Source organism: Manis pentadactyla, chromosome 9, assembly GCF_030020395.1.
Source record: "Manis pentadactyla isolate mManPen7 chromosome 9, mManPen7.hap1, whole genome shotgun sequence".
NCBI classification, from domain to species: Eukaryota; Metazoa; Chordata; class Mammalia; order Pholidota; family Manidae; genus Manis; species Manis pentadactyla.
The window spans coordinates 90197662-90222980 of record NC_080027.1 but is presented as its reverse complement, the minus strand read 5'-3'; the positions used below and the strand labels follow the sequence as shown (position 1 = coordinate 90222980).

Below are 25319 nucleotides of genomic sequence, written 5' to 3'. Positions count from 1 at the left end.
TATGATAAAGGAGCCATGGACATCCAATGGGGAAATGACAGCGTCTTTAACAGTTGGTCTTAGCAAAACTGGACAGCTACATGCAAGAGAATGAAACAGGATTATTGTTTAACCCAATACACAAAAGTACTCGAAATGGATTAAAGACCTGAATGAAGTCATGAAAGCATAAAATTCTTAGAAGACAATATAGGCAAAAATCTCCTGAATATAAGCATGAGCAGCTTCTTCCTGAATGCATCTCCTCAAGCAAGGGAAACAGAAGCAAAAATGAACTCATGAGACATCAAACTAAAAAGTTTCTGTACACCAAAGGACACCGTCAACAGAACAAAAAGGCATCCTACAGTATGGGAGAATATATTTCTACATGACATATCCGACAAGGGATATATAAAGAACTTACATGCCACAACACCCAAAGAGCAAATAACTCGATTAAGAAATGGGCAGAGGATATGAAGAGACACTTCTCCAAAGAAAAAATTCAGATGGCCAACAGACACATGAAAAAGTATTCCTCATCACTAATCATCAGGGAAATGCAAATTAAAACCACAATGAGATATCATCTCACACTAGAAAGGATGCCCAGCATCGAAAAGACTAAGAACAACAAATGCTGGCTAGGATACGGAGAAAGGGGAACCCTCCTACACTGCTGGTGGGAATGTAAGCTATTTCACCATTGTGGAAAGCAATAAGGAGGTTCCTCAAAAAACTAAAAATAGAAATACCATTTGACCTGGGAATCCCACTCCTTAGAATTTACCCAAAGAACATAACTTCTCAGATTCAAAAAGACATATGCACCCCTATGTATATCACAGCACTTTTTACAATAGCCAGGATATGGAAGAAACCTAAGTGCCCATAAGTAGACGAAAGGATAAAGAACATGTGGTACATATACATAATGGAATACTATTCAGCCATAAGAAAGAAACAAATCCTACAATATGCAACAACATGGATGGAGGTGGAGGACATTACACTCAGTGAAATATGTCAGGCGGAGAAAGACAAATGCCAAATGATTTCCCTCATTTGTGGAGTATAACAATGAAGCAAAACTGAAGGAACAAAATAGCAGCAGACTCACAGATTACAAGAATGAACTTGTGGTTACCAAATGGGAGGGGTGTTGGAGGGAGGGGTGCAGGAGGGTGGGTGGGGAGGGAGGGAGAAGGGGATGGAGGAATATTATGTTTAGTACACATGGTGTGGGGAATCACGGGGAGAACAATGTAGCACAGAGAAGGCACACAATGGATCTGTGGCATCTTGCTGCACGGATGGACAGTGACTGCATTGGGGTATGGATGGAGACTTGATAATGTGGGTGAATGTAGGAACCACATTGTTTTTTCATGTGAAACCTTCATAAGAGTGTATATTAATCAGTTGGACCCAAGATGGCGGCATGAGTAGAGCAGTGGAAATCTCCTCCCAAAACCATATATATTTTTGAAAATACAACAAATACAACTCTTCCTAAAACAGAGATGAGAAGACAAAGGACAACAGCCTGACTACATCCACACCTGCGAGAACCCAGCGTCTCGCAAAGGGGTAAGATACAAGCAGCAGGCCGGTGGGACCCGAGCGCCCCTCACCCCAGCTCCCAGCGGGAGGAGAGGAGTCGGAGGGGGGAGGGAAAGGGAGCCCAGGACTGCCAAACACCCAGCCCTAGCCATCTGCACCAGAGCACAGACACACAGTGAGTGGTATGCTGGATATTAGGGAAACAGGACAGTAAGACCTGTGAGCGGATCCCTGCAGCCGGCGCCCCTGGGACAAAGAAAAGCGAGTGCTTTTTGAAAGTCTAAAAGGACAGTGACCCCGCTGCTCGACGGAAGCACCCCGGGACACTTAGCCTAACAGCTGGGAATCCCAGGGAATTCCGAGTGCCCTAACCCTCTGGGCAGCAGAACAGCTCAGACACCCCTCACGGAGATAAACAGCCTCCCGGCCGTTTCCTCTCCGAAGCAGCTCCACCATATCGGAGCAGAGGCCTGAGGCAGGCCACACCCATGGCAACCGCAGAGCTTAACTCCATAGCTGCTGGGCAAGAATCAGCAGCTCTGTCTGTGCACAGACGCCCAGCACAAGCCACTAGAGGTTGCTGTTCTCCCAGGAGAGGAAGGCCACAAACCAGCCAGAAGAAGGGACGTTCTCCCAGCCGTCACACATGCCAGTTCCACAAACTATCTTTATCGCCATGAAAAGGCAAATGAATTTGATACAGACCAAGAACACAGAGTCAACCCCTGAGGTGATAGACCTAACAAGTCTTCCCGAAAAAGAATTCAAAATAAAGGTCATAATCATGCTGACAGAGATGCAGAGAAATATTCAAGAGCTAAGGGATGACGTCCGGAGGGAGATTACAGAAATGAAACAATCTCTGCAAGGATTTATAAGCAGAATGGATTAAGATGCAAGAGGCCATTGATGGAATAGAAATCAAAGAACAGGAATGCATAGAAGCTGACACAGAAAGAGATAAAAGGATCTTCAGGAATGAAACAATATTAAGAGAACTGTGTGACCAATCCAAAAGGAACAATATCTGCATTACAGGGGTACCAGAAGAAGAAGAGAGAGAAAAAGGGAGAAAGCGTCTTTGAAGAAATAATTGCTGAAAACTTCCTCAAACTGGGGGAGGAAATAATCGATCAGACCACAGAAGTACACAGAACTCCCAATGGAAGGGAACCAAGGAGAACACCAAGACACATAATAATTAAAATGGCAAAGATCAAGGACAAGGACAGAGTTTTAAAGGCAGCCAGAGAGAGAAAAAAGGTCACCTATAAAGGAAAACCCATCAGGCTATCATCAGACTTCTCAACAGAAACCTTACAGGCCAGAAGAGAATGGCATGATATATTTAATGCAATGAAACAGAAGGGCCTTGAACCAAGAATACTGTATCCAGCACGTTTATCACTTCAATATGAAGGAGGGATTAAACAATTGCCAGACAAGCAAAAGTTGAGGGAATTTGCCTCCTACAAACCACCTCTACAGGGTATTTTAGAGGGACTCTTCTAGATGGGAGCACTCCTAAGACTAAATAGATGTCACCAGAGAAAACAAAATCACAGCAAAGAAAGGAGACCAACCAAATACTAATTAAAGGCAAAAAATAAAATCAACTACCCACAAAAGCAGTTAAAGGAAACACAGTAGAGCACAGAATAAAACAAACAACATACAAAGAATGGAGGAGGAGGAATACGAAGGGAGAGAAAATAAAGAATCACAAGACAGTGTCTATAACAGCTCAATAAGCAAGTTAAGTTAGACAGTAAGATACTAAAGAAGCTAACCTTGAACCTTTGGTAACCACGAATCTAAAGCCTGCAATGGCAGTAAGTACATATCTTTCAATAGTCACCCTAAATGTAAATGGACTGAATGCAGCAATCAAAAGACACAGAGTAATAGAATGGATAAAAAAACAAGACCCGTCTATACACTGCTTACAAGAAACTCACCTCAAACCCAAAGACATGCACAGACTAAAAGTCAAGGGATGGAAAAAGATATTTCATACAAACAACAGGGAGAAAAAAGCAGGTGTTGCAATACTAGTATCAGACTATTTTGTAGACTTCAAAATAAAGAAAGTAGCAAGAGATAAAGAAGGACATTACATAATGATAAAGGGCTCAGTCCAACAAGAGGATATAACCATTATAAATATATATGCACCCAACACAGGAGCACCAGCATATGTGAAACAAATACTAAAAGAACTAAAGGAGGAAATAGAATAGAATGCATTCAATTTTAGGATACTTCAACACACCACTCACTCCAAAGGATAGATCTACCAGACAGAATATAAGTAAGGACACAGAGGCAATGAAAAACACACTAGAACAGATGGACCTAATAGACATCTATAGAACTCTACATCCAAAAGCAATAGAATACACATTCTTCTCAAGTGCACATGGAACATTCTCCAGAGTAGACCACATACTAGGCCACAAAAAGAGCCTCAGTAAATTCAAAAAGACTGAAATTCTACCAACCAACATTTTACACCACAAAGGTATAAAACTAGAAATAAATTGTACAAAGAACAAAAAGGCTCACAAACAACATGCTCCTAAATAATTAATGGATCAACGACCAAATTAAAATAAAAATCCAGCAATATATGGAAACAAATGATAAGAAGAACACAAAGCCCCAACTTCTGTGGGACGCAGCGAAAGCAGTCTTAAGAGGAAAGTATATAGCAATCCAGCCATACTTAAAGAAGGAAGAACAATCGCAAATGAATAGTCTAACATCACAATTATCGAAACTGGAAAAAGAAGAACAAATGAGGCCTAAGGTCAGCAGAAGGAGGGACATAATAAAGATCAGAGAAGAAATAAACAAAATTGAGAAGTATAAAACAATAGAAAAAATCAATGAAACCAAGAGCTGGTTCTTCGAGAAAATAAACAAAATAGATAAGCCTCTAGCCAAACTTATTAAGAGAAAAAGAGAATCAACACACATCAACAGAATCAGAAAAGAGAATGGAAAAATCAGGACAGACTCCACAGAAATACAAAGAATTATTAAAGACTACTATGAAAACTTATATGCTAACATGCTGGAAAACCTAGAAGAAATGGACAACTTCCTAGAAAAATACAATCTTCCAAGACTTACCAAGGAAGAAACACAAAAGTTAAACAAACCAATTACGAGCAAAGAAATTGAAGCAGTAATCAAAAAACTACCCAAGAACAAAACCCCCGGGCCAGATGGATTTACCTCGGAATTTTATCAGACATACAGAGAAGACATAATACCCATTCTCCTTAAAGTTTTCCAAAAAAATAGAAGAGGAGGGAATACTCCCAAACTCACTCTATGAAGCCAACATCACCCTAATAACAAAACCAGGCAATGACCCAACCAAAAAAGAAAATTATAGACCAATATCCCTGATGAACGCAGATGCAAAAATACTCAATAAAATATTAGCACACTGAATTAAAAAAATATATCAAAAGGATCATACACCACGACCAAGTGGGATTCATCCCAGGGAAGCAAGGATGGTACAACATTGGAAAATCCATCAACATCATCCACCACATAAACAAAAAGAAGGACAAAAACCGCATGATCCATAGATGAAACCATAGATGCTGAAAAAGCATTCGACAAAATTCAACATCCATTCATGATAAAAACTCTCGGCAAAATGCGTATAGAGGGCAAGTACCTCAACATAATAAAGGCCATATATGATACACCCACAGCTAACATCATACTGAACAGCGAGAAGCTGAAAGCTTTTCCTCTGAGATCAGGAACAAGGCAGGGATGCCCACTCTCCCCACTGTTATTTAACATAGTACTGGAGGTCCTAGCCATGACAATTAGACAAAACAAAGAAATACAAGGAATCCAGATTGGTAAAGAAGAAGTTAAACTGTCATTATTTGCAGATGATATGATATTGTACATAAAAAACCCTAAAGACTCCACTCCAAAACTACTAGAACTGATATCAGAATACAGCAAAGTTGCAGGATACAAAATTAACACACAGAAATCTGTGGCTTTCCTATACACCAACAATGAACCAATAGAAAGAGAAATCAGGAAAATAATTCCATTCACAATTGCATCAAAAAGAATAAAATACCTAGGAATAAACCTAAGCAAAGAAGTGAAAGACCTATACCCTGAAAACTGTAAGACACTCTTAAGAGAAATTAAAGAAGACACTAACAAATGGAAACTCATCCCATGCTCTTGGCTAGGAAGAATTAATATCGTCAAATGGCCATCCTTCCCAAAGCAATATATAGATCTGATGCAATCCCTATCAAATTACCAACAACATTCTTCAACGAACTAAAATAAATAGTTCAAAAATTCATATGGAAACACAAAAGACCCTGAATAGCCAAAGCAATCCTGAGAAAGAAGAATAAAGTGGGGGGAATCTCACTCCCCAACTTCAAGCTCTACTATAAAGCCATAGTAATCAAGACAATTTGGTACTGGCAGAAGAACAGAGCCACAGACCAGTGGAACACATTAGAGATTCCAGACATTAACCCAAACATATATAGTCAATTAATATATGATAAAGGAGCCATGGACATCCAATGGGGAAATGACAGCCTCTTCAAGAGTTGGTGTTGGCAAAACGGGACAGCTACATGTAAGAGAATGAAACTGGATCCCTAACCCCATACACAAAAATAAATTTGAAATGGATCAAAGACCTGACTGTAAGTCATGAAACCATAAAACTCTTACAGAAAAACATAGGCAAAAATCTCTTGGACATAAACATTAGTGACTTCTTCATGAACATATCTCCCCGGACAAGGAAAACAAAAGCAACAATGAACAAGTGGGACTATATCAAGCTGAAAAGCTTCTGTACAGCAAAGGACACCATCAATAAAACAAAAAGGTACCCTACAGTATGGGAGAATATATTCATAAATGACAGATCCGATAAAGGCTTGACATCCAAAATATATAAAGAGCTCACACACCTCAACAAACAAAAAGCAAATAATTCAATTAAAAAATGGGCAAAGGATTTGAATAGACAGTTCTCCAAAGAAGAAATTCAGATGGCCAACAGACACATGAAAAGATGCTCCACATCGCTTGTTATCAGAGAAATGCAAATTAAAACCACAGTGAGGTATCACCTCACACCAGTAAAGATGGCTACCATCCAAAAGACAAACAACAAATGTTGGCGAGGTTGTGGACAAAGGGGAACCCTCCTACACTGCTGGTGGGAATGTAAATTAGTTCAACCATTGTGGAAAGCAGTATGGAGTTTCCTCAAAATGCTCAAAATAGGAAAACCATTTGACCCAGGAATTCCACTTCTAGGAATTTACCCTAAGAATGCAGCAGCCCAGTTTGAAAAAGACAGATGCAACCCTGTTTGTCGCAGCACTAGTTACAATACCCAAGAATTGGAAGCATCCTAAGTGTCCATCAGTAGATGAATGGATAAAGAAGATGTGGTACATATACACAATGGAGTATTATTCAGCAATAAGAAAACAAATCTTACAATTTGCAACGACATGGATGGAGCTTGAGGGTATTATGCTCAGTGAAATAAGCCAAGCAGAGAAAGACAAATACCAAATGAGTTCACTCATATGTGGAGTATAAGAACAAAGAAAAACTGAAGGAACACAACAGCAGCAGAATCACAGAAACCAAGAAGAGAATAACAGTTACCAAAGGGAAAGGGACTGGGGAGAACGGGAGGGTAGTGGGGGATAAGGGCGGGCAAGAAGAAAGGGGGTATTATGATTAGCATGTATAATGTCGGGGGTGGGGGAAAGGGGAGGGCTGTGCAACGCTGAGAAGACAAGTAGTGATTCTACAACATCTTACTACGCTGATGGACAGTGACTGTAATGGAGTTTGTGGGGGGGACTTGTTGAAGGGGAGAGCCTAGTAAACGTAATGTTCTTCATATAATTGTAGATTAATAACAGCAAAATAAAAATGTTATACCTCATAAACACAAGTAATATTATATAGAAAATTCACTTATTGAATTAAAAAAAGAGTGTATATCAATCATACCTTAATAAAATATTGTTTTTAAAAAAGTCATATGCACCCCTATGTTTACTGCAGCACTTTTTAAAATAGCCAAGATATGGAAGAAACCTAAGTGTCCATCAGTAGATGAATGGATAAAGATGTGGTACATATGTACAATGGAATAGTATTCAGCCATAAGAAAGAAACAAATCCTACCATTTGCAACAACATGGATGGAGCTGGAGGATATTATGCTCAGTGAAATAAGCCAGGGGGAGAAAGACTAGTGCCAAATGATTTCCCTCATTTGTGGAGTATAACAATGAAGCAAAACTAAAGGAACAAAATAAGCGGCTGACTCAGATACTCCAAGAATGAACTAGTGGTTACCAAAGGGGAGGTGTGTGGGAGGGTGGGTGGGGAGGGAGGGAGAAGGGGAGTGAGGGGTATTATGTTTAGTATTCATGGTGTGGCGGATCACAGGGAATACTGTAGCACAGAGAAGGCAAATAGTGAATCTGTGGCATCTTAACTACACTGATGAACAGTGACTACACTGTATGGGTGGGGACTTGATAATATGGGTAAATGTAGTAAGCACATTGTTTTTTCATGTGAAACCCTCATAAGAGTATGTATCAATAATACCTTAATAAAAAATAAAATTTTTTTTTTAATTTTAAATTTAACAAAAAAGAAGTAGGCTGGGGAAATAATACTGTTTGTCAGTCTGTTCACCCTCACTGCCCTCCAAGGGCTCTAGGAAGCATTCTAGGTATATCTTACCTCTGTATCCCCTGTGTTTCCTGTTCCAGGTAAACTTGTGACAATCCCAAATCGCTCCTTCCTCTTTTTCAGCTTCTCATCATCTTCAGACTGTTCAGGGACAAAGGAAACGGTTGAAACAAACTAGCCTCCACTCACAAGGTAAATCGGAGTGAAATTATAACTTATTGGTCACAATATGCCAGCCAACTTTGTGCCAAGAACTAAGAATCACACAAACAAAAAAAGTAGCAGGAAACAGAGTTAGCTGGCATACAGCATGTTGGCCCTAAAAGAACTAAAAACTTAATTTTAAGTTTACTTAAATACTCCTAAGACCAGGAGAGTCAAGAAAATAGTAAGAAATATCTATGAAACAAATTTCTGTGCTGAAGAAATTTTAGTAGTTCAGAGATATGGAAAACTGACATTTCAGTGATTAACATTTGCAGAGAGATTAGTAGAAGACACCCAAACCAACTGTTGAACACTGCTTACAAGTTCCATTTACTTGCCAAGAAGGGGAAGAGGAAGGGGGCCAGAGCGAACTCTCAAAGAGAGCAAAGTGTTATGAATACCCAACAAAATCACAGAAGGCTCTGAATAGTTTGAAATGATTCTGAAATAAGGTAAGCTGAGGAAACAGCTGCAGTCTTCTGTTTGAGAGATGCTCTGGGACCTTTTCCAAACATCCAAGAGATTCATAATTTCTGCCTGTAACTAGAAAGAGTGTTTCAGCTTACTATGAATTAGAGCTGGCAGTTCTCCTATAGCTGGTTTAATAACTGAACTACTGTTCACATCCAACACTGTTCGGTGTAAATGGTCCTAAATCCTGCCACTTTACTACATTTTAATAGTTATTTTCTCCTTTCCCCCTTCCTCTCACACCCAGTCACCAACAATAAAAAATCCAGCCCTAGGACTAGTAAGAATCTAACATCAGGTAGGCTTCCTGGGTGTTTTTCTCCCCCAGAAGAACTTTATAGAACTTTGCACCATCTAAACAACAATCTTATTCTCTCACACATCTCAAGAGACCTTCTACTCCATACACACATACCCACCCTCACCATGGGCCAGGACACTTCCTTAAACTTTACTTACAAAAGGTCAGGTCAAAAGAGTTCAAACAAACTTTGAACAAGCTTCTGTTCGGTGCCCCTGAGCTGTACTTTTTTTTTTAAAGCCCAAGGAGTTCATATTCCTGCAGTCTGCAGGCGGGCTGTGTCTCTGGGTGTCCCCTCCTGTGTCAAAAGGAAGGTAATCAAGAGATCCACAGAAATACAGAGATTTTTAAATTCCTCTATACTTAATCCCAACCAAGGAGTTGCCTTTGATCCTAGGACCACAGGAACCACCTCTTTGGGCAAAAGCAGGGTAGCTACCTAGCTTTCTATGTTCAATTTTTTTAAACCAGTCCAGCTCTGTGAACAGAGCACACATGAGTACCTTCTGGGTCTTACTTTGGCTCTTTTCAGCTTGAGGAACATATTCCCTCTCACCCTTCTACTGCACCTGACTTCTAGTGAGCATAAAAGCAACAAAGAAAAGTTGGTGGCTATGAAGAACTGAAGAACTCTACACACAAGTTATGACTGAGTCACAGTATGTTATCAGAATAGAATACTGCCTACATAGTTTTTCTGCCTTTTTCATTAGCACCATCAGCAAATCCACAGTGGGGGCCTAATCAATGTAATCTATTGTAAAACACGGAGCCAAGTTCCAAGAAAAAAAAACATTATATTGATTTTAAAAATCATAAATTAAAACAATGACGATGATATTAATAGCCACTGATATTTGAGTGCTTGCTATGGACCAGGTACTGCAGGAAGTTTTTTTACATGCAATATCTCATTTACTTCTTATAACAATCTTAAACATAGTGAGTACTATGAATTCATAGATAGAAAACTTAAGAGAAATTAAGTAACTTGCCCAAGTCTTATAGTCTAACAATAATAGTAAGTAGCAGAGCCAGATGGGAACCCAGCACATTTTACTCAAAAACCCATTTTCTTAACTTTACCATATCCTCAGGTGTCTCACAAGAGCATTTCCTTGGAAGAATAGCAGAATGGAAGAAATGCTTAATTCCCAAGGGAAGAAAGATCATAAGGCCCCTTGGCTAAAATCAATTGTGAACTACTCAACCACTTTAACATCACTCAACTAACAGGGTCAATCCTCTAGGTTCCCACCCCCACCATGTGCCTCCACTTGTAACTAGAGATGGAGGGAAAGGACTTCAGTTAGTCATCTTCTACTAAAGGTTTTCTGATTTTGGCCAACTTGCCATTCATTCTACTATAACTGTAATAAAAGAACTGGGAGGGTTTCCAGTGAGCACAAGCCCCAATATATTTTTCCTTACTAAGTCACTAGGAAAAGTTTCTTTGATTTTGCCTACCACCAAGAAATGAAGTAAGTAAGAGATATAAACAGACATTTCAAAATGAGAACCTCTACAAAATATTCTGGATGAAACGTTTACTAAGTCTTTAGGCCAAGCAGGAAGGAAACAGCTTTAGGCAGAATAAAAGGAGGGTCCCTTACCCTTCTAGGGGAGAGGCAGGACTACACCGTATCTTGCTGAACTATCACAATGCACTTTTCTTCATTCAGTTCCATGCAACGTGTACTTTGGTCAAGTTCAAATCAAACTGAGATGCTGCTTCTGAAACCCAGCTGTTCTCTCAGCACAAGCCCTGGGGCCACTCTACAAATGTCATCACGAAGCCCATGTCCATTCAGAATGTGTGGGACAGCCTTTCCTCTGGTTCTTTATTGTGCTATGTCCTGAAATGGGGAGTTTGACTTCTAAATTAAATTTCCTGTGTTTCCTTTTGAGCTCAAAGGCGAGGAAAGAATAAGAGAGGAAAAAAGGGGGGGATGGGTTGTGAATATACATCTCTGGCCACTCAAGCTAGTATCAGAGATTTCCCCACGAGCTTCCTTTGTAAATCACATCTTTGGTGCCTCTCCTGGAGATGCAGGCAGAGCATCTGCTCCAAATCTACCAGAAGCTAGAGGGGGGAAAAAAACAATACAGATTCCCCCCACCTCCCACCCCCTCCAAACAGCCTGCCCACCCCTCACCCACACAGACCAGTGAAGGTTTTATTTATTTTGTGCATGCCTGCCCTTCTCCCCTCCCTACCCAGCATCCCTCAGCTCCCCTCCTAAAGCCTCTTTCCTCCTCGCCCTGCAGGGAAAGTGCACAACAGGCCCAGTAAATCAACACAGTTCTAATGATCTCTCTCACTTGACCCTTCTAGCGTGACGGTGTCACGTGGAAACAAACATACAATAAACTTCACTCCATCTTTAGCTCCTTGCTGACAGGTTTTGATTCATGGTATGGTGAGACCCCATCTGAGGGAAATTACCTTGACCAAAACGCATCTCTCCCTGCATCCATCAGGCCAATGCTCCCGCAGGCCATGCTCAAGTGCACAAATGGGGCTGTGCATCTGCAGGCAACACTGACCCCTCCAGCTCAGTGGCATGCATTTGCAGACCTTTCCCTTCTTCATCCCTTCCCCACTTTCCTCCTGCGAACCCTCAACCACGAACAAATTTTTTCTTCCTACGCATACTCAAGTGTACGAAGAATAGTGCTTGAATCTGAAGTGCCTTTATTTCCCATCAAGTAAAAACTCCTCAAAACATGTAATTTACGTCCAAAATCAGAGAAGAAACCTGTACTCACTGATAAAACATAAGGCATTTGAAGTTCAGACTGATCCGTGTACTTCCCTCCCTTCCATCCTCTCAAGCAAGATTTAAATAGCAAGCTGACTGGCTCATGTCAGTAATTTCAGCATACGTAATCCTCATATCCCCCAATAATGGCCTTGTCTTTCTTTTTAAAAGCTCACTGATAAAAATGAGAAAAAGAATTCTATAAAGGAGGAGAAAGCCCATGGGCAGAAAGCATGACAGTTTTTTAATAAAGCCTAACACCCCCATGAATCAACATCACTGTTTTCTCCATCGTGGAGTAAGATGGTTCCAAACTGAGCTCTTCAGAAGACATCTTCAACTTTTCAAAATCCACTTTGCTCCTTCTCTTCCACATTTGGAAAATCCTCAGGCAATATAAAGAAAACAGTAACTGCTGAGGGAAAAGAGTAAGACATTCAAGGCTGCCCTAAGACATATGACAAGTGTTCAGTACACAGGAACTATCATACAGACTATTCAATAAATGCTAGCTTACTATTTTTACTACAGCATTCCTCTTGGTCCCCCAGTCAAAGCCTGAGGCCACAAACAAAATCTGGAAGCTAATGATGTCACTCATTCTTCTACATTAGAAGTGAAATCATTAAAAGTTGGCAAGAATGAGATCCATTACCAAGGCAACTGGGAAATTCCATACGTAATATGGATATATACGTATCTGCAAGGCAAATTCCATATCTATCTACCGATCTACCTACTTATCTATCTATATCTATCTATGTATCTGCAAGGCAAATGAGCTTTTGAACAGATGATTAGAATTAGGGTTAAAGTGTGGCAGAGTAATAACCAGACAAAATCACAGTCTTTTCCACCATGTAACTACTAACCATCTTCTCTCTCCAGGACCCTAAAAACTCTGTGCAGCCAGACTTTACTGACCTAATTCTCCTTAATAAAGACTATAAAAAAAGGTACTTATAAAGGTAATGCCTGAGGGAACTGAGCAAGGATCCAACCTCTAACCCTAGGCCCAATCCCAGGTGCTCTAAAAGCTCCCGAGGACTGTTCTCACTGAATTATATGACATCAGCTTCTGTCAACATTTTCTGTTACACTGAGCCCATAAAATTAATCCATTAATCCACTAGTCACTGAAATTGGAGAGTGCCTACTTTGGGTCAGGCACTGCTTTGGCATTGGTAATAGAGATGAGTAAGACAAAGAACCATAACCTCATGAGGCTTATGAATTCACAACTCAGTTAAAGATGTGTGCCACTGTTTGTTACATTACTGCATTATGAAGACAAATGGGGTAATTTTTTTCTGGTCTCCAGACCCAAAAATAATTATGCTTTTGCTGAACAACTTGTTAGTTTTTACCTTCTGAACCTTGTGAATCACTGAATAGTACACTTGTTTTTCCTCTTCCTGCTGGAGCCAATTATACGGCTTGTCTGTGCACAGTAAGTGGTTTTGAAAATATTTCTATTAGAAAGGAGAGGCCAGAAGCATTGAGGTGAAAGAGAAACATGAGATCCAGAGACAGATGAATCCAGAGACAGAGACTGAACACCCAGTTCTGAGGTAGAAACTCAGAAGACAAGATATAGTGCAACTAGTTACAGGGTTGTTTAAGAATTTACTCCTCTCTAAATATAACAGAATTAAAAAATAACTGCAATGTCCCATGAAAGAAAAAGAGGGGAAGGAGGTACTACGGAAGAACTAGAAATTTTAAATTAAGGACCCTTATCAATGGTATCCCTGGCATACACATGTATACACAGACAAGAATTAAGTCCCAAATGGAGGATAAGCTACAATTGGACAGTCTGAATATAACATAGGTGCTTTCTAAAGTGACTGTCTCTTTTTATTGCCAGTGCCACTCTGGATCCTAAGGAGAAACTAGGAGAAACCAAACAGTGACCCAAATGTAACCCAGACTTATTTATAGAATCTGAACTCAGGGATTTCTAGAACACAAAGCAAGAGTATTTACTGAATTCAAGTACGAAATATCTTCATTATTCTCAGAGGACCAAAATAATTAACTAAGCTGGGTTTCTCCTGGTCAGTGCAAAGAAGCTCACTCACTCACCACCCCTCTTTACACCATGTGTGAGAAGAATTCCCATCATAAGAATTCAGTCAGATATCCTTTCAAAATCAGGGCATTTTAGGGAAGCTCAGGTACTGCCGAAGTGCTGGCTGTTCTTGAATAGTTGTTTTAAATGACCGAGCTACTGTGTAAGAGTCTCATGTATATTCCCATCAGGCCCTAAACCCTACCACTTAATTTTCTCAGAAGTCTTTTCCCTGGAGTGATGGGGGAGTGGCTGATAGTGTGCTAACACGGTTACATTTTGGAAAACAAATAGCTACCCCCTTTTGTAAATAAACTTCCATACTAAGATGTTTAAGTTCTCAGGCCAGTCTGATGTTCCATGGGAACATAAAGTAAGAAAGAGGCAAAAAGAAAAGAGGGAGCCTTACGGTCACTTTCCTGAGCCTCACTGCCACGTGACTGATGGCAGGATGAAAAGCAGAGCCTGGGGGCTTTCAGGCGAAGGTAGATTAATAATGACATGGCCTTGACTTCCCACAGGCAAAGGTTACGAAACACTCCAGGGAGTGGGCTTCCAATTTCATACTCTCAGGGTGAATGACAGCAACTGATGGTTTTTCTCTTAGAAACACTTCAATACTTAAACATCCAGCTGCCACCTCCTGTTCCAGTTTCTGAAATTCATCTGAACATGTTTATTTCCCAAGCCGTTATGCCAGCTGGATCACAGAACATGGGGTGGGGCTCTAGAAACCAATGCAAAGAGCCCAAGCAGGACTAGAGGTGAAGGCTTGGACTGGCAGGGGGAACTCCATCTTAACACATATACAGCTAAGAGATACCCTAACACTCCCCCATGAATATACATAATATACTTCTCAATACAACCATGCTAACTATTCCCAACAATCTTTCAACTATGAGATCAGAATTAATCCTCTGAGACCAGTAGGGTGCCAGTAACTTTAAAGCTACCCTAGAATTAGCAACCACCAGGAACTGTTTCTCCTCCTATCTTTACAGGACTTGAAGCCCCTAAAACACAGACAGCTTAGAACCAAACTTCTGAGTCACTAGCTCCCATCACTTTCTTTCTCTTGTCCAAATCAAGCTCTTTCCCCAACCCCCACTACCCTCCAACCCCAGAGGAGGTCGTCTTGGTCTTGCTCTAGCTGACTGCAGGACAAAGCAAGGCAGGTGGAGGAAATGAAGGCTTCACACTTGAGACCCCCGGAAACCAAGTTCCTATTAAAAGTCCCCACCTCCCTCCTTTAAAAGCCAGGAAGTTGCTGCTTTTAAGGATAAGTGATGCAGAGCTTGGCAGAAATGTCAAGAAGTCAGTAGAGAGAAACTAACAACTTTTGAGAGGAGGTGAATACTCTTGGCCAAAATATGCAGAATGAGGGAGAAGAGTTACCTAGAGCATTCAGAAATTTAGAATGAATACTAGGAAAACAGATTATCTTCACCTGTAACATTTTACAATGCAGATTTCTAGCTTCAACCCAACCTAATAAATCTGAATCTCAAAAGGAAGAGCCTAAGGAGCTATATTTCAAAAAGGGATCCCTGGTGACCCTAACGTGCAGCTATAGTTGGGAACAAGTGCAAATACCTTTGAGAAAGTATATTTTAAAAAATCTCACCAAGTCCTGCTACCCCACACCAATTCTCCTACCAAAAGCACTAGGGGACAAGCAAGAAAGTTTATACTTCTCACAAACAGGGTATCTCAGCTGATGTGAAGGGAAAAAGCAAGCTATGAAGGAATTACAGCTGGTTCTAAAGAGCATACCTGTCTCTGCATTCCTAGAGAATTCAAACAGGAAGATTGACTCTTACCAGATGAGTTCAATACAGAAAATAACACTCAAAAACAATATAAGGGAACACCTCCGGTTATGTGCGGCAAAAGAGGGAGGCAACTAGGTTGAAGCATGGTTATTTTTTTTCTACAGAACTAATACAAAGGAAGAGAGGGACTATCAATAAAATGGAGAACAGGTCAGTTTTGTGCTAAGCCTCATGCATTTTGCTCTGTTCATTTAAAGCACTAAAGGGGTCCATTACATAAGGCCTCTCAACTTAAGAGTTCTGTTTCATTTCAGGTGCTCTTCCTCCTCAACCACTTGACACCTAAGCATGAACCTGGCAGTGAGAATTCTGTAACTGCCTCATCTACTCTATACCTCACTATTAACTCCTCACCCAATAAATACTTTCTAAAATCCAGACACCAAGCATTTCAAACATAATCTCCTTCTCAATAAACACTAGGAATTTAAAGATTTAATATTTGATATGAACTCCAAATGTAAACACCCTGAAAAGATATTTCTATTTCTGTCCTAAGAATTTGCTCTGGGGGTAAGAAGGTTAAGATTTGGTTAAAATACTGTTTTTAAAAATGTGAGAAAAGAGTAACAAAGAAAAGTAGAGAGGAAGGTCTTAACAAGTGATGTCAGATTTTATTAAAAACAGGGCATCTGCTAGTTTGCAAACATTACCACTAAGTATCTCCCTATAAAATATCTCCCAATCTGATGCCTTGCCTTATTCCCATCTCCAAAATACTATAAAATTTTGTCTGACCTATCTCAACTTTGCTTTTTCTGAGTACATAAAAAAAAATGAACTATATGTAATCAAACCTTACTTGAATGGAACCCATATATACTTTTAAAAATGTTACCTGTCCTTACCAATGTCATACCAAAGAACAGTATTACTCAAGTATCAGCCTCTCAAGTATCAAAATATATCTTCAACACTCCTACAATTCTCACAACACAAGGAGACTTTGAACACGAAAATTCCACCCTCCCAAAAAACCTAGCAACACACACACACACACACGCCAAAAAAAAAAAAAAACACGCCAAAATAAAAAACACCCCACACTTTTCTCTCCCATACAGATTTGAAGGACAAGTAGACTTGGATTCAGATAGTAAGCTCACATTTTACCATAGCTGGAAAGAGCATCAGAGAGTAATCAGACAGGTATTGCTCTGCTTAGAAGAACCAGGCCAACTACTGGTCACCCCCAAACTAGACATACAACTAGACATACAACCAGATATAATGTGATTTACAGGTGGATTTTAAAAGTTATCTACCTTATGTACTAAGAGTGGCACTTAAAACAAAGCTGATACTCAAAGAATGATACCACCCCAAGAAGTTGGCCGGCAAAAACAACTGAAGGGATTTAAAGGTAAAACAGACTCAACAGAATCTAGCATTTCCCTCTTTTTCCAGGCTGTGTTTACTCTTGGGGCAAAGACTACAGGGGATCACAGGCAGGCATTAAAACTTGTTTTTTATCAAAGTCATCAGTTCTGACATGTCAGAAGGAATACAAAGACAGAAGTGGGGGCAGGGGTACAGAACAGGCAAACAGAAAAGAGTGAGCTTTTCCCTTTACTAGCTTTTTTATTTATAGCTCTTTGGGTTCAAATCCAATGAAAGAAAAGAGAGAAAAAAATAAAATGAATTTGTACAAGATTCTAATGGTCTCAACCATGTATCTTACGTAAGTATAACCCTTTACCAGAAACTTCCCAAAGGTCCAATTTTTAGTAAACAGGGCAAACACCAGCCACAAATGCCGACATAGCATCAAAATCTTCATTTCACTTTCCCCAAATTTTAAAGCTTTTCCTCTTTAAAGTATTCAATTTATACTCCTAACATTTCTTGTCCAATTTTTTCCTCACACACAGCTAGGTAAAACTGTGTGTTTGAGGGTTAGGAGATACTGGGAGGCCATTAGTAGTTGAGCAAAGAAAAACCTGACTCCTATTTCTCTAGTTAAAATTAGAATACATTTTCAAGAGCCCTGGGGAGGAGAGAGAAAAATTAAATTCTGCCCCTTTGCTCTCCCAAATTCCTATAGCCAAGTGGTTCAACAGCAGGTGAATGGCACACATAATGACATCACTGACTGGAACCATAATAGAAGGGAATGAGAAGAGCAGATAGTGGGGGCGGCAGGAATGGAGGATGGTGAAGACGTATTTGTGTTACAGACAAAAGACAAGTTCTGTTCCTCAGCAGCAACAGATGAAGAACCAGATGAGAAGATAAACTGAGGTCAGAGAGTTTTCCCTATTGTTTCCTCTTTAAACAGCTTCTTCACCACTCCCTGAAGACTTGTTCCAATGGGCTAGTGGAGAAACAGCTCTTTGTTTTTTTAGATTTTATTTTGGTATCATTAATATAAAACCACACGAGCAACACTGTGGTTACTAGATTCCCCCCGTTATCGAGTCCCCACTAAATACCGCATTACAGTCACTGTCCATGAGCATAGTAAGATGCTACAGTCACTATTTGTCTTCTCTGTGCTATACTGCCTTCCCAGTGCACCCCCCTACGTTATGTGTGTTGATCGTACTGCCTCTTATTCCCCTTATCCCTCCCTTCCCTCTCACCCTCCCCAGTCCCTTTGCCTTTGGTAGTCAATTCTTGGGTTCTGGAGTCTGCTGCTATTTTGTTCCTTCAGTTTTTCCTTTGTTCTTATGCTCCATAGATGAGTGATATAATTTGGTACTTGTCTTTCTCCACCTGTCTTATTTCACTGGGCATAATACCCTCTAGTTCCATCCATGTTACAAATGGTAGGATATTTTCTTCTTATGGTTGAATAATATTCCATTGTGTATATGTACCACCTCTTCTTTATCCATTCATCTACTGATGGACACTTAGGTTGCTTCCATTTCTTGGCTATTGTAAATAGTGCTGCGATAAACATAGGGGTGCATCTGTCTTTTTGAAATTTGGATCCTCCATTCTTAGGGTAAATTCCTAGGAGTAGAATTTCTGGGTTAAATGTTATTTCTAGTTTTAGTTTTTTGAGGAACCTGCATACTGCTTTCCACAATGGTTCAACTAGTTTACATTCCCACCAGCAGTGTGGGAGGATTCCCCTTTTTCCACATCCTCGCAAGCATTTGTTTTTCCTAGTTTTTTCTATGTTGGTCATTCTAACTGGTGTAAGGTGTTATCTCATTGTGGTTTTAATTTGCATTTCCCTGATAATTAGCGATGTGGAGCATCTTTTCATGTGCCTGTTGGCCATTTGAATTTCTTCTTTGGAGAAGTGTCTGTTCATATCCTTGCCCATTTTTTAATTGAGTTATTTGCTTTTTCGGTGTTGAGGTGTGTGAGTTCTTCATATATTTTGGATGTTAACCCCTTGTGGGATATGTCATTTACAAATACATTCTCCCATACTGTAGTGTGCCTTTTTGTTCTGCTGATGGTGTCCTTTGCTGTAGAGAAGCTAGCTTGATGTAGCCCAATTGTTCATTTTTTATTTTCTTTCCCTTGACTGAGGAGATGCATTCAGGGATAAGTTGCTCATGTTTATATTTAGGAGAGTTTTACCTATGTTTTCTACTAAGTTTTATGGTTTCATGTCTCAGGTCTTTGATCCATTTTGAGTTTACTTTTATTTTGGTAGCATTAATGTACAATTACATGAGCAACATTTTGGTTACTAGACTCCCTCCATTATCAACTCCCCATCACATACCCCATTAGTCACTGTCCATCACTGTAGTAAGATGCTACAGAATCAGTACTTGTCTTCTCTGTTATACTGCCTTCCCCGTGAACCCCCCCTACATTATGTGTGCTAATCGTAATGCCCTTTTTTCCCCCTTACCCCTCCTTTTCGATCCATCCTCCCCAGTCCCTTTCCCTTTGGTAACTGTTAGTCCATTCTTGGGTTCTGCGATTCTGCTGTTTTGTTCCTTCAGGTTTTTTTTTGTTCTTAACACTCCACAGATGAGTGAAATGACTTGGTTCTTGTCTTTCTCTGCCTGGCTTATTTCACTGAGCGTTATTTCCTCTAGCTCCATCCATGTTGTTGCAAATGGTAAGATTTGTTTTCTTCTTATGGCTGAATTACATTGTGTATATATACTACATCTTCTTTATCCATTCATCTACTGATGGACACTTAGGTTGCTTCCATTTCTTGGCTATTGTAAATAGTGCTGCAATAAACATAGGGCACTATGTTTATCAAACTGGGCTTATCAAACTGGGCTCCACCATTCTTAGGGTAAATTCCAAGGAGTGGGATTCCTGCTTCAAATGGTATTTCTATTTTTAGTTTTTTGAGGAAACTCCGTATTGCTTTCCACAATGATTGAACTAATTTACATTGTCACCAGCAGTGTAGGAGGGTTCCCCTTTCTCCACATCCCTGCCAACATTTGTTGTTGTTTGTCTTTTGGATGGTGGCCATCCTAACTGGTGTGCGGTGATATCTCATTGTAGTTTTAATTTGTATTTCTCTGATTAGCAATGTGGAGCGTCTTTTCATGTGTCTGTTGGCCATCTGAATTTCTGCTTTGGAGAAGTGTCTGTTCAGCTCCTCTGCCCATTTTTTTTTTTTTGGTATCATTAATCTACAATTACACAAGGAACATTATGTTTACTAGGCTCCCCCCTTCACCAAGTCCCCCCACACAAACCCTATTACAGTGATTGTCCAACAGCGTAGTATGATGCTGTAGAGTCACTACTTGTCTTCTCTGCATTGCACAGCCGTCCCCGTGCCTCCACCCACATTATACATGCTAATCGTAATGCCCCCTTTCCTTTCCCCCCTTATCCCTCCCTTCCCACCCATCCTCCCCAGTCCCTTTCCCTTTGGTAACTGTTAGTCCATTCTTGGGTTCTGTGATTCTACTGCTGTTTTGTTCCTTCAGTTTTTTCTTTGTTCTTATACTCCACAGATGAGTGAAATCATTTAGTACTTGTCTCCTCTGCCCATTTTTAAACTGGATTACTTGCTTTTTGTTTGTTGAGGTGCATGAGCTCTTTGTGTATTTTGGTTGTCAACCCCTTATTGGATGTCATTTATGAATATATTCTCCCATACTGTAGGATGCCTTTTTGTTCTACTGATGGTGTCCTTTGCTGTACAGGTTTTTAGCTTGATATAGTCCCACTTGTTCATTTTTGCTTTTGTTTCCCTTACCAGGGGAGACATGTTCATGAAGAAGTTGCTTATGTTTACATCCAAGAGGTTTTTGCCTATGTTTTTCCCTAAGAGTTTTATGGTTTCATGACTCACATTCAGGTCTTTGATCCATTTTGAGTTTACTTTTGAGTATGGGGTTAGACAATAATCCAGTTTCATTCTCTTGCATGTAGCTGTCCAGTATTGCCAACACAAGTTATTAAAGAGGCTATCATTTTCCCATTGTATATTCATGGCTCCTTTATCATTTATTAATTGACCATATATGCTTGTGTATATATATCTGGGCTGTCTAGTCTGTTCCATTGGTCTATGGGTCTGTTCTTCTGTTAGTACCAAATTGTCTTGATTACTGTGGCTTTGTAGTACAGCTTGAAGTCAAGGAGTGTAATTACCAAAGCTTTATATATACATTCTTCCTTCTCAGGACTGCTTTTGCTATTCGGGTTCTTTTGCAGTTCCATAAGAATTTTAGAACAATTTTCTCTAGTTCGTTGAAGAATGCTATTGGTATTTTGATAGGGATTGAATTGAATATGTAGACTTCTTTATGCAAGATGGCTGTTTGACAATATTAATTCTTCCTAGCCAAGAGCATGGGATGAATTTCCATTTATTAGTGTCCCCTTTAATTTCTTTTAAGAGTGTCCCATAGTTTTGAGGTTATTCGTCTTTCACTTCTTTGGTTAGATTTATTCCTAGGTATTTTATACTTTTTGATATGATTGTGAATGGAATTGCTTTCCTGATTTCTCTTTCCGCTACTTCATCTTTACTGTATACGAATGCAACAGATTTCTGTGCATTAATTTTGTATCCCACAACTTTGCTGAATTCAGGTATTAGATCTAGTAGTACATGTGTTTTTTATCATCTTTTGGAATAATTAATCTACAATTACATGAGGAACATTATTTTTACTAGACTCCCCCCATCACCAAGTCCCCCCTGCAACAAACCCCATTACAGTCACTGTCCATCAGCGTAGTAAGATGCTGTAGAATCACTACTTGTCTTCTCTGTGTTGCACAGCCCTAACCCAAAATTATACATTGTAATCGTAATACCCCCTTTCTTTTTCACCCCTTATCCCTCCCTTCCTACCCATCCTCCCTAGTCCCTTACACTTTGGTAACTGTTAGTCCATTATCGGGTTCTGTGAGTCTGCTGCTGTTTTGTTCCTTCAGTTTTTCTTTCTTCTTATACCCCACATACGAGTGAAATCATTTGATACTTGACTTTATCTGCCTGGCTTATTTCACTGAGCTCCATCCATGTTGTTGCAAATGGTAGGATTTGTTTTCTTATGGCTGAGTAGAATTCCATTGTGCATATGTACCACATCTTCTTTATCCATTCACCTACTGATGGACACTTACGTTGCTTCCAATTCTTGGCTACTGTAAATAATGGTGCGATAAACATAGAGGTGCATCTATCTTTTTCAAACTGGGCTCCTGCATTCTTAGGGTAAATTCCTAGAAGTGGAATTCCTGGGCCAAACGGTATTTCTATTTTGAGCTTTTTGAGAAACTTCCATACTGCTTTCCACAATGGTTGAACTAGTTTACATTCCCACCAACAGTGTAGGAGGGTTCCCGTTTCTCCACAACCTCACCAACATTTGTTGTTGTTTCTCTTTTGGATGGTGGCGATCCTTACTGCTATGAGGTGATATCTCATTGTGGTTTTAATTTGCATTTCTCTGATGACTAGCAATATGGAGCATCTTTTCATTTGTCTGTTGGCCATCTGAATTTCTTGTTTGGAGAACTGTCTGCTCAGCTCCTCTGCCCATTTTTTAATTGGATTGTTTGTTGAGGTGCATGACCTCTTTATATATTTTGGATGTCAACCCTTTATCAGATCTGTCATTTATGAATATATTCTCCCATACTGTGGGATACCTCTTTGTTCTATTGATGGTGTCCTTTGCTGTACAGAAGCTTTTCAGCTTGATAGAGTCCCACTTGTTCATTTTTGCTTTTGTTTCCCTTGCCCGGGGAGATATGTTCATGAAGAAGTCACTCATGTTTATGTCCTGGAGATTTCTGCCTATGTTTTTTTCTAAGAGTTTTATGGTTTCATGACTTACATTCAGGTCTTTGCTCCACTTCAAATTTACTTTTGTGTATAGGGTTAGACAGTGATCCCGTTTCATTCTCTTACATGTAGGTGTCCAGTTTTGCCAACACCAACTCTTGAAGAGGTTGTCATTTCCCCATTGGATGTCCATGACTCCTTTATCAAATATCAATTGACCATATATGTTTGGGTTAATGTTTGGAGTCTCTATTCTGTTCCATTGGTCTGTGGCTCTGTTCTTGTGCCATTCCAAATTGTCTTGATTACTGTGGCTTTGTAGTAGAGCTTGAAGTTGGGAAGCGAGGCCCCCTGCTTTATTCTTCCTTCTGAGGATTGCTTTGGCTATTCTGGGTCTTTTGTGGTTCCATATGAATTTTAAAACTATTTGTTCCAGTTTGTTGAAGAATGTTGTTGGTATTTTGATAAGCATTGCATTAAATCTGTAGATTGCTTTAGGCAAGATGGCTATTTTGACAATATTAATTCTTCCTAACCAAAAGCATGGAATGAGTTTCCATTTGTTAGTGTCTTCTTTAATTTCTCTTAAGAGTGTCTTGTAGTTTTCAGGGTACAGGTCTTTCACTTCCTTGGTTAGGTTTATTCCTAGGTATTTTATTCTTTCTGATGCAGTTGTGAAAGGAATTGTTTTCCAGATTTCTCTTTCTGCTAGTTCATCGTTAGTATATAGGAAAGCCACAGATTTCTGTGAATTAATTTTGTATCCTGCAACTTTGCTGAATTAAGATATTAGTTCTAGTAGTTTTGGAGTGGATTCTTTAGGGTTTTTTATGTACAATATCATGTAGTCTGCAAACATCGACAGTTTGGCTTCCTTACCAATCTGGATGCCTTTTATTTCTTTCTGATTTCTCTTTCCACAAGTTCATCATTACTGTAGAGAAATGAAACAGATTACTGATTAGGTCTGATTGCCATGGCTAGGACCTCCAGTACTATGTTGAATAAAAGCAGGGAAAGTGGGCATCCTTGTCTTGTTCCCAATCTTAGGGGAAAAGCTTTCAGCTTCTCACTGTTAAGTATAATGCTGGCTGTGGGTTTATCATATATGGCCTTTATTATGTTGAGGTACTTGTCCTCTATACCAATTTTGTTGAGAGTTTTATCATGAATGGATGTAGAATTTTGTCAAATGCTTTTTCAGCATCTATGAATATGATCACGTGGTTTTTGTCCTTCTTTTTGTTTATGTGGTGGATGATGTTGATGGATTTTCGAATGTTGTACCATACTGCATCCCTGAGATGAATACCACTTGGTCATGGTGTATGATCCTCTTGATGTATTTTTGAATTCGGTTTGCTAATATTTTGTTGAGTATTTTTACATCTATGTTCATCAGGGATATTCATCTGTAATTTTCTTTTTTGGTGCAGTCCTTGCCTGGTTTTGGTATTAGGGTGATGCTGGCTTCATAGAATGAGTTTGGAAGTATTCTCTCCTGTTCTATTTTTTGGAAAACTTTAAGAAGAATGGATATTATGTCTTCTCTGTATGTCTGATAAAATTCCGAGGTAAATCCATCTGGCCCAGGGGTTTTGCTCTTGGGTAGTTTTTTACTTACTGCTTCAATTTCATTGCTGGTAGTTGGTCTGTTCAGATTTTCTGTTTCTTCCTTGGTCGGTCTTAGAAAATTGTATTTTTCTAGTAAGTTGTCCATTTCTTCTAGGTTTTCCAGCTTGTTAGCATATAGGTTTTCACAGTATTCTCTAATAATTCTTTGTATTTGTGGGGTCCATCGTGATTTTTCCTTTCTTGTTACTGATTCTGTTTATGTGTGTTGATTGTCTTTTTCTCTTAATAAGTCTGGTTAGAGGCTTATCTATTTTGTTTATTTTCTCAAAGAACCACCTCCTGGTTTCACTGATTTTTTCTATTATTTTATTCTTCTCAATTTTATTTATTTCTTCTCTGGTCTTTATTATGTCCCTCCTTCTGCTGACTTTAGTCCTCATTTGTTCTTCTTTTTCCAATTTCAAGAATTGTGACGTTAGACTGTTCATTTGGGATTGTTCTTCCTTCTTTAAATGTGCCTGGATTGCTATATACTGTCCTCTGAAGACTGCTTTCGCTGTGTCCCACAGAAGTTGGGGCTTTGTGCTGTTGTTGGCATTTGTTT

At 39.6% G+C, this 25319-nt stretch overlaps 1 protein-coding gene across 4 annotated transcripts in view; it reads right to left on the bottom strand.

Annotated features, from left to right (window-relative positions):
- SARNP (SAP domain containing ribonucleoprotein) overlaps positions 1–25319 on the bottom strand; it is a 65127-nt gene that overhangs the window by 13491 nt on the left and 26317 nt on the right. For 2 of the 4 annotated variants that reach the window (XR_005031330.2, XM_036918331.2), the window contains exons 10-11: positions 12320–12454; positions 8350–8439 (exon numbers count right to left, since the gene is read on the bottom strand). Coding sequence is in view for 3 of the 4 variants with exons in the window: in XM_036918331.2 (XP_036774226.2) it covers positions 8350–8439; positions 12320–12454 (225 nt within the window). In the remaining variant the exon portion in view is untranslated. The remainder of the gene's footprint in view (positions 1–8349; positions 8440–12319; positions 12455–25319) is intronic. The other 2 variants (XM_036918332.2, XM_036918333.2) reach the window with 2 other exon arrangements.